This window comes from Candoia aspera, chromosome 3, assembly GCF_035149785.1.
Source record: "Candoia aspera isolate rCanAsp1 chromosome 3, rCanAsp1.hap2, whole genome shotgun sequence".
Classification (NCBI taxonomy): Eukaryota; Metazoa; Chordata; class Lepidosauria; order Squamata; family Boidae; genus Candoia; species Candoia aspera.
The window spans coordinates 28482918-28492483 of NC_086155.1; the positions used below are offsets into that span (position 1 = coordinate 28482918).

Here is a 9566-nt window from a genome sequence, read left to right on the forward strand (position 1 = left end):
TACCTGTATTGGGGCAACATTCATTTTGTTTATCTAGAGAAAAGGGCACCAACAGATCAAATTCATGTTTTTCATTACTGTGCAGAGGTAATGGCCTCCAATACAGAATGACAGATCCATGTTTTTGGACAACCTTCAAATAAATGTTCCAAAGTATCCAATTTCATTAAGTATGAAGACTAGGGCAATTAACTATCTTAATGAACCAAATTAAGTAAGAGGAGATTACTGCTTAAGTTCTTGAGTTAACAACTCAAGAATAAGAATAGATCAGGTGATTTCTGGCCCCCCCCCTTTTTTTTTGGTTGTTTCTGTGCAAACAAACAAGATACAACTTTTGCCATTAAGAACTGTCTGTATTACTTTAGATCACAGAATGCAATTAGCACAATGCGTTAAGAAATGTTTTGAATCGGGCCAGCCTAATTAAGTTTAACCTGAATTAAAAACCAGCTTGAAACACACATGATCTAAACTTAAAAACCTGCAACTAGGGACGGAGGGACTGCTCAGCATTTCCAATGAACATGGAAAATTAATTCCTGAACAGGGCAACACCTAGATGACACTAATGAGCCAATTTGGTATAGTGGTTACACAATCAGGCTAGAAACTGGGAGACCATGAGTTCTAGTCCCACCTTAGCCAGATGGGTGACCTTGGGCCAGTCACACACACTCAGCCCTAGAAAGGAGGCAAAGGCAATGATTTCCAAAAAACCTTGCCAAGTAAACTGCAGGGACTAGACCAGGCAGTTGTCAGGAGTCAAAAACTGACTTGAAGGCAACCCCCCCCCCATAACAGATATTTCTAATTTACTCACTTATCAGAAGTGAATGTTACCAGAATCAATCTAATGTATAACACTATGTACTAAATAAAGTTACACTATGACACAAACGTTTGAGTCACTGATTTAATTTCATACAAGTCAAACTACACATTGTATAAAGATTGTACTAATATTGTTATTTTACTAAACTTATCTATTACATATAAGTTTGGTGATTGGATTTCACCTCACGCATACTTTTTAGGTAACTGGATTCAGCCCTAATCCTAATGGTTTTAGAAATTTTCACTAATCAAACTGCTCCCAGAAGTAGAAAACTAGGAAAAAGATTATTTACCCCTTCCATTGTAGCCCTCCACATCTTCAAAATCTGCTTTGTAGAACAGATTGGGAAAAGGGTGTGATGGACTACAGCAGAAGGGAAGGAACAAATATATTACTTGAGTGGATTTTTGCTTGTACGACAGGGAGACTTCATGCAGGAACATTGGGTTCCAAAATCTTATCAAATTTAGAGCAAGTAATAATTTTTCAGAAATAAGGCAATTACAAAATTAACAAAGAAATTGGGAATTAAATGTTATGCAGCACCTGGAATCCTGATCAAATGGGTTAAACACTTATTAGCTTTAAGGTGTTAGGCAAAACTATACCATGCATAGTTAAAGGTAATCATTTTTATTGCCTCAACACAGTAGGAAAAAAAGGGGTTACTTTTAGCAAATTATGGTACAGCACAGTGAAGTATTCCAATTTAATCTCAAGGATGGCTTGACATTTAATTAGCTTTACAAGCGTCTCTGATTTGTTCAATAAAGCTCCCCTATGCTTTTAGAGGAAAGCCGTAATCCATAAAACCTCCATAATTTTAAAATAATGGAAATATTTAGGGAATATTACCATTTCCAAAATCTTCACACTCAAAGTTGTATATAAAACTCATTTTTTACTCCCCAGCGTATTACTTCAGCTGTGGCTCCAATTAAAAAAAATTGTCCTAATTTCTACCCCCCACAAAGAAAAAAAATCTTTTCCTGTTCTGATATTCCTGTACACGTCTCAGAAAGTTTTAAGTACTTCCAACCTTTGTCTTGTTTACTTGGTGAACAAGACCATTTCTTTCTGAAATCAAACAGGCAAGCTTTGCCAAATACTAATGTTAAAAAAAGACTTCTGGCTGGCCATACGTTCCATAATCACGCAACAGCTCCAATCTTAATCTTGTGAACTGGATCTTGACCGTGAACGGGATTTTGAACGTGACTGTGAATGTGATCGTGACACAGCTCTTTTGGATGGAGACTCAGAATGAGCCTTTGCAGGTTGATGCTGCATTGGCGAACGGGAACGAGATCTGCTTTGTGACCTTGATTTAGACTTTGTTTCTCCTTTTCCGTTTTCTTTAGGTGATCGAGACACAGACCTGGATCTGCTTCGAGACTTCTCTTTGGATCTGCTGCCTGATCGTGAACCTCTGCTAGATTTCAGTTTAGACTTGCTCTTTGATCTAGATTTTCGACTTTTTGATCTGGAGCGTGAACGATCTTTACTTCGAGACCTAGATTTAGAGCTTAAAAAATTTAAATTATGCTCATTATTTTAGAAATTATTAAATACATCTACTGTATTGTAAAATGCCTATTCATAAAACTTGCCCTCACCGTGATCGGCTTTTTGAGGCACTACGGGATCTACTGCGGCTGCTGCGACGACTTCGACTACGTGATCGTCTTCTAGAACGAGACCTAAAAAGAACATATTCCAAACAACCATTGTGATGCGTATGAGGGCATCAAACATTCTTTTTCCTCTATTATAAAGCATAGCACATAAATACCTTTTCCTAAAAAGTGCTATTATATGCATACAAAACTCATCAATCAACTATCAAAATATATCTTATGACATAGATGAATAGTGCTCCAGTCAAAAGCTTGGAAATAATTTAACAAACTTTGTAAATTGACAGATTTTAGTAAAACTTAGTTCCAGAACAAAGTTCTGATGTACCTGATGTACATCCTTTAGTGGAAACAACTGAAAGACTACATCAGTGGTTTTTAAACAACAAAATGAATGCTTTCTGTAGCGAGATAAAAGTTGCTATAATTTGAGTCTGTATAGTTTAGTCTAGTCTTGAAGGATCTTTCAAATCACGCAAAAACCAATTCTAAAAATACCTTGATCTACTGCCAGAGTAAGATCGTCTATGGCTCGATCGTGGCTTATCTTCAACCAGCCTGATTTTTCGTCCATTTATCTCCGTACCATCCAATTTGTCCAAAGCACGCTTCATGTCAGAGTAAGAACGGAATTCTATTACTCCTTCATTTGTTCTCTCTTTATGGGCATCTGCATAGGTTACCTCACCGGCTTGCCTCATGAAATCCTTAAATAAATGAAATCTTTACTCAGTCAAAATTTAAGATTCAATGAACTCAAAAAAAAACTTTCTCATATTTTACAGGACATACCAAAAATTACATCTAAAATGTGTTTTTTAGAAAAGATTTTTATGTTAACTTACTTTCAAATCTTGCCAACTACAGTGACTGGAAAGGTTTTCAACAATTAATCTGTATTCTGTACGAACAGGTGGCCCATATTTATCTCTTCCTGATGCTCTCCGACTGCTATATCCTCCACCACCTTTATCATACAAAGATAAAAAGTTAGTGACCTTGTAAGAAAAGCAAATACATTAGTTCACTTTAGTCTATAAATTGTATTTACAGGAGTAGGACTTTAGTTTTCTAATCCTGCAACAAAATTTTAATTCGCCATATTCTATATATTAAAGGCAAATCAAAGTCTAAAATCCTACAAGACTGTGCTCCTAAACTCTGTTAGAGAGTGACTGCACCTTTATTAGATTTACCTCGCTAAGTTTTATTTTACAGAACATTGTAAAATATAAAACTTAACTGATTACATGCATTTCTACATTTACAAAAACGTTTACTAGTTTACGCTAAGTACTTACATCACAGTATGAGGTATTTGGTGGTGGTTTGGCCACAACACACGCAAGGTAACAGTCACCTAGTTCAGTTTAACCAGTTTTGTCTAACCCTTGGAATCCTCACCATCACCCTGCGTCTAATGGCAAAAGGCTGCTGTCGTCATGGCTTCCGGTAAGGTCAGCCAAAGGGTCATAGGGCAAGGGTCACACAATGTATGGAAAAGCCATGGCCAATCAGGAAAGGCAGTCATCTTAGCCTCAGTGGACACAGCCTCAGCCCCACTGGTCACTTTTAAATTGAAACATCAAGGACTTGTTAAAAAGTTTGAATTGAACATGCAAAAAAACAAACATATAAATTTGCAAGAAATCCCACCCCCCAACAAGCCCCGAACCGAAATAGGTCTACCTTACTGCTCTTAACAACTGTTCAAAATTCAACTAAACACATCCAATTTTTTCTAGGAAAAGTTAAATTAAATGGGTGTTGCATTAGTGAGTGGTCATTTTGCCACCAAATTAATATGGCATCCTTCTATGGAGGTAAGCCATCTTTCTTCCAATTTCTAAGCAAATATTCATGTTAAGACATAGCCTAATTTAGAACAGCTGCAAAAGCTTTAAGCAGCAGCATTACATGGTGGAAAACCTCCCACTGGCTCCCCTGCTTCTCTGGGAGCTTGGTGCCAAATGTGCTTGATTAAGAGCAGTGAGTGAATACTCTTTATAGAACCCCCCCAATAGGCCCCCCTCCCTCCTGTGGTTCTGCACTCGTGAGCGTCATTTGCACCGAGGATGCCTAATCCCCGTCAAGAAAACTTTACAGCCTTAAATCGAGAGAGGGAACTTAGACTCCCTTAGGACAGCAGGGATCGTCAACCACCCACCCTTCCAAATTAAGGTCCAAGGAGCCCTCCTCGGCCAGTGGCCCTCCCCACGACGCTCGGGGCCGCCAGCCCGCCGCCCACCGCGCTCCTCCTCCCTGCAACCCCTCGTTCTCCCCGCGCGCCTAAGGAGGCCGCAGCGGAGCCACACTCACTGCGGCTGCTGTAGCTGTAGCCGTCCCTGTCGCGGCGGGGGCCGCGGGCGTGCTCCACGATCACCCGCTCCCCGCACAGATCCTTGCCGTTCAGCTCGTAAACGGCATCCTCCGCGTCCCGAGAATCCTCGAATTCCACAAAGCCGTAGCTGCAGGAAGGAGAGCCGTGGCGGAAAGCAAAGCGGAGAGGAAGCGCTGTCAGGGCAGGGCGATCGACCGCCGCATTTCAGGGCTCCCCCTACAGCGGGACGCCCTCGATTCGGCCGGGAGTATCTGCGCCTCCGCCTCGCACGTTGGGGTGCGGGTGGGTGGAGGGGGGTGCGACTGGGCTACGGCTACGCTCTCCCCCCTCCCCCCGCTAACGGGACAAAAGAGGCGACGCCGTGGTTGGCCGCCATCTTGAACACGACGCCACGCGGCCTGAGGAGAGGCAGCGGCAGGCCTGCAGCGGTCGGGCGCTCTTACTAACGGCTTGCGCCAAATTCTAACCCTCCGGCCGGCCGCTCGCGCCACGAGCCTCCAAAGAATCCACCAGGGCCTTTGCTTCCCCATCCCTCCTTCTTACCCATTTTTTAGGTCCACCTCGAGCAAGCGGCCGTAGCCGCTGAAGAAACGCTGGATGTCCTTTTCCCGCACATGGTAACTTAAGCGGCCAATATAGACACGCGGCATCCCCGCGACCTAGAAAAGGAGAGAGGAGGGGAAGGGGAGGGAAAGGATAGACGTAAGATCCGAAAACAGTAGCGGAACAACCGCCCTAATAGACGCAGCTGGCTACGGCCTACTCCGTAGCACAATGACGGTGGGCCCCCGGGCAGGCCTTTATATTGGTGGGCGGAGCCTGGATTACTGTACGCGCCACCATCAGTGGCGTTCGGAGACGTCACAAGGGAGCTCGAGATCTGATAGGAAGGGTGGAATGTCAAGAACTGCGCCGTTCGACGTGTCCCGCACTCTTCTGAAATGTTTCCGTGACTTGGGTCGTGCGCAGTGTCGAATGATAATTTGCAAAGTGAGGCTCGTTGAATCATCTATAGTTGCTGTGTTCGCACAGGGGGTTGTCACATTAACTCAGCCACTGTTCTGTAGTGGTAAAGTGCTGGACTTAAGCCTGGGGAAAGTCTTGGCCATGAAAGTTCGGTCCGTGTGGTTTTCACAACCAGCTAAACCAACATCAAACAGCCCATTTTTCATTGCACGCACGCACACACACTCTCTCTCTATATATAAATAATTTATTCCCGGCCCATCTCACTAGGAGAGAGTGACTCTGGGTGCCTTTGGTATTACATATTTTGTGTGTGTGTACAAGTGCAGGTGCGTGTCCATGCCTTCAAGGCAGTCTTGACTCTGGTGACTAGTCCATGCAGAATTTTCATAAGTGGTTTGCCATTGCCTTGTTTCTAGGGCCGAGAGAGAAGGACTGGCTCAAAATCACCTAGCTGGCTTTGTGTCTGAGTCAGGACTAGAACTCACTATCTCCTGTTTTCTAGCCTGGTGCCTTTACTACACTAAACTGGCTGTCGTGTTTTATATTCCCCTGTATTATATGGGGGATGGGCGGGTAAGGAAATGGAAAAAATCATGTGAACTAATGGAGTACTAATAGTCAAGGGTGTACTTGCTGAGGAGCGAGGTGTTGAGTTGTTCACTTAGCTCTGTAATCGTAGGAACCTGCTATACACAGACAAGTAGTCCGTTTGATTCTGTACAGATTATGTTGACCAATAACATTTCTTCGGGTTTTAATGAATCTTTTTCAATTCTGCCTTCATTTAATACATATGCTACATGAAGGGACCTCAAAGTAAGATGTAACCCCCAGGGCCATCTCACTAGTGCCACTGAAATTGAGAAAGGTGTCAAGCAAGGCTGCATATTGGACCCCTCTTATTCACTTTCTATATCAATTCCATGGTGGGCCATCTACACAACACAAACTTTCACTCCCCAAAACTTGCTGGAAGACACATTTCTGTTCTACTCTATGCAGACAATGCAGCAATATTTTCAAGAACACCTACTGGCCTTAAAAGAACACTGGGAGGACTAACAGTACTGCAAGGAAGACCAGCTAGAACTCAGTTATCAGAAAACTAAAATCATGGCATTTGCCAGAAGGCCCAAGAGCCACTCCTGGAGCATAAATGGCCACAAGATTGAGCAGGTCTCCTTTTCAAATACCTGGGGGTGGTCCTTCATTCTGCCAGCAGTAGGAAAGCCCATGGGGACCACGTTGCTGAAATGCACAGAGGAGCTCATCTGCCATCCTTAAATTCCTTAAGATGAGAGGTGGCCACTATACACCTGCAGCACTCAAATTATTTGAAGCCAAGCCAATACCACAACTTCTTTATGGTGTCCAGCTGGACCCCTTTTCCAGTTTTGCACCATTAGAACTTGTACAATCCAAATTTCTAAAATCAGCCCTTTGAGTCCTAAAATGTGTCTCTAATGCCACTCTGCAACTACAGACAGGCCTCATGAAAGTGGAGGCTAGAGTGTGGGTAACCATATTCGACTATTGACTCAGACTATCCTTTTTTTCCCTTGGCCTTTCCCCATTAACTATGAGTAATGATTTTAAATCACGGATACAGGCAGTGGCAACTAAAATCTCATCCTTGGGCTTCTCTCCAGGTCTTCTACTCAGCATGGGATATGATCAGGCCAAATCACTCATTAAACAGCATGTAAGAGATGCAGCACATCAATTAGATCTAGCCAGGACACCAACCTTTATCGCCAGTGAATGTGATAGTGAATCGCCAGTACTCTGCATCCCCTATGGCATACTGAAGTAAAGTCAAAGTCCCTAAACACCAGAGGGCCTTTACTCTGGCACGATGTCATGCCCTACCCTCAGCTGTCCTTGCAGGCTGATATGGGAAGATTCTTTACCTGGAGAGACAATGCAGAGCATGTGCTTCTCCAGTGTCTGTATTACAGAGACATTTGTACTAGCTTCATCTCACCGTTATTGCATAAATACTCAGGGCGCACAGGACAATTCTACATCTCCCTGCTGCTTTCAGATACCAACCCTGCTACAAGATGCGATGTTGCCAGGTTCTGGATGATGACCTGTGCCGTAAGACTTAATGAGCATCTACAGGTAGTCCTCGCTTAACGACCATTTGTTCAGCGACAGTTTGAAGTTACGGCAGCACTGAACAAAGGGACTTACAAACAGTCCCCAAAGTTACAGCCATTACACGCCCCTGCAGTCACATGATCAAAATTCAGGCACTTGGCAGCCAGCCCATACTTACAACCACAGGGGCGCTTCAACTCTCCCCACCCTCTCTTCCCCCCATCTATAGAATGCCCTTATGGCCCCTTGCTGCCCTAGCTGACCTTCATCGTCTTCTTGCTTGGGCTGCTGATCAAGCATGCCTGGCCCTTTGTGACGCAGCTGCTGGCCACATGAGGCTTTCTTCCCAAGGTTGTGTATGGAGGTTTCCTCATGAGATCTGGGGAAGATGGTCTCACGTGGCCAGCAGCTGCCTCACGAAGGGCCAGGGTGGGCTTGCCTTATCAGTGGGAGCAAGAAGACAGTGAAGGTCAGCTGGGGTGGTGGAGCACAGGGTGACAGGGGCCTCCGAGTGCAGGGTGGCAAGGGCAACTGTGGCTGGAACTAGGCTGGGGTGGCTGCAGCTTCCTGGGGCAGCTATGGCTTTGGGCCATGCTGTAGTGGCTGAGGCTTCCCAGGGCAACTGAGGCTCTGTGCCACGTGGCTGGGTAAGGCTGGGGCGGCTGAGGCTTCCTGGGGCAGCTGTGGCATTGTGCTGCCCTGCGGCTCAGGGGCTTCTTGCAGCCCCAGAGCTGCAGCGCCAAGAAGCCCCTGAGCCACAGCATGGCAAGCAGCCCCAGAGCTGCATGGTTCTGGGGCTGTTTGATGCCCCACAAGGTAGGGTGCAGAGCAGCCAAAAGGGCAGAGATGGGGTGGGGGGAATAGGCAGTTGTGGGGAGTTGAAGGGGAGGCAGTCCCTTGGAAGAACCAAGGCTGCGGGCTGGGAGGGACCAAGCCCAGAATGGCTTGTATTGGGGTGGGTCCCCAGCTAATGACTAGTGGAATTTGGTTAATGATGGCAATGGGGAGTGCCAGGATTGCCATTGCCAAGCAATGTGGTCATGTGATGTCACGCTTTACAAATGTATTGTTTAGCGATGGAAATTCTGGTCCCAATTACAGTCATATTCAAGGACTACCTGTAGTTTGCCATACTAGAGCGCTCTGTAATTTGATAGATATAGTCTTCCACATACTGACCTTTATGCTCCCCTACACCCATCTAGTACTCTTACCCCTCCCTTTAGATTCTTTTAGACTCTTGTTTTTTATATATACTTTCTGTTTTAATATATTTTTTATATCTTCTAGCTTTTCATATTTTTAGGCTATGATGTATCTTCTATGCTTTTTAATTGACTGTACTCCACCCTCCTTATGCTGGTTTATGACCATAAGAAAGGTTTGATTTGATTCTGCCCAAATTATCTGTTGAACTTGGATCTTTCTGCATTAAAAAAACTGAGTTATGGCTTTTCCTAGGTTACATCCAATCAAAGCTTTTAACATGCCTTGTTCTTTTATGTTCAATGGGGTATACACCTGAGAATATAAATGATTTGTAAACAACCTGTTTTATTCTTTTTCTTACCCTATGCAATTTTACCTATAGATTTATTATGAAATTATTTATTCATGTTTTGTAGAGGGTTCATATAATCCACATGCAATTTCACTTGTTTTCCCACTGTTACGTCTT

At 44.1% G+C, this 9566-nt stretch overlaps 1 protein-coding gene across 1 annotated transcript; it reads right to left on the reverse strand.

The window, feature by feature from the left end:
- Nucleotides 1-902: 902 nt before the first annotated feature.
- Nucleotides 903-5608, reverse strand: SRSF6 (serine and arginine rich splicing factor 6). The gene is made up of 6 exons (XM_063297201.1): nt 5360-5608; nt 4795-4943; nt 3321-3442; nt 2974-3182; nt 2455-2538; nt 903-2363 (listed from the first exon to the last, which is right to left on the reverse strand). Exons 1-6 carry the CDS (start codon nt 5464-5466, stop codon nt 2009-2011), a joined length of 1026 nt encoding a protein of 341 aa, XP_063153271.1. The 5' UTR covers nt 5467-5608; the 3' UTR covers nt 903-2008.
- Nucleotides 5609-9566: the final 3958 nt, after the last annotated feature.

What these genes read in the sequence shown, in the direction of transcription:
- SRSF6 (XM_063297201.1), bottom strand. Translation starts at nt 5,466, where the DNA reads ATGCCGCGTGTCTATATTGGCCGCTTAAGTTACCATGTGCGGGAAAAG. An exon ending in GAGGTGGACCTAAAAAATGG is followed by an intron (nt 4,944 to 5,359) that starts GTAAGAAGGAGG and finishes TCCTTCCTGCAG; the next exon opens with CTACGGCTTTGTGGAATTCG. An exon ending in TACTCTGGCAGTAGATCAAG is followed by an intron (nt 2,539 to 2,973) that starts GTATTTTTAGAA and finishes TGTTCTTTTTAG; the next exon opens with GTCTCGTTCTAGAAGACGAT.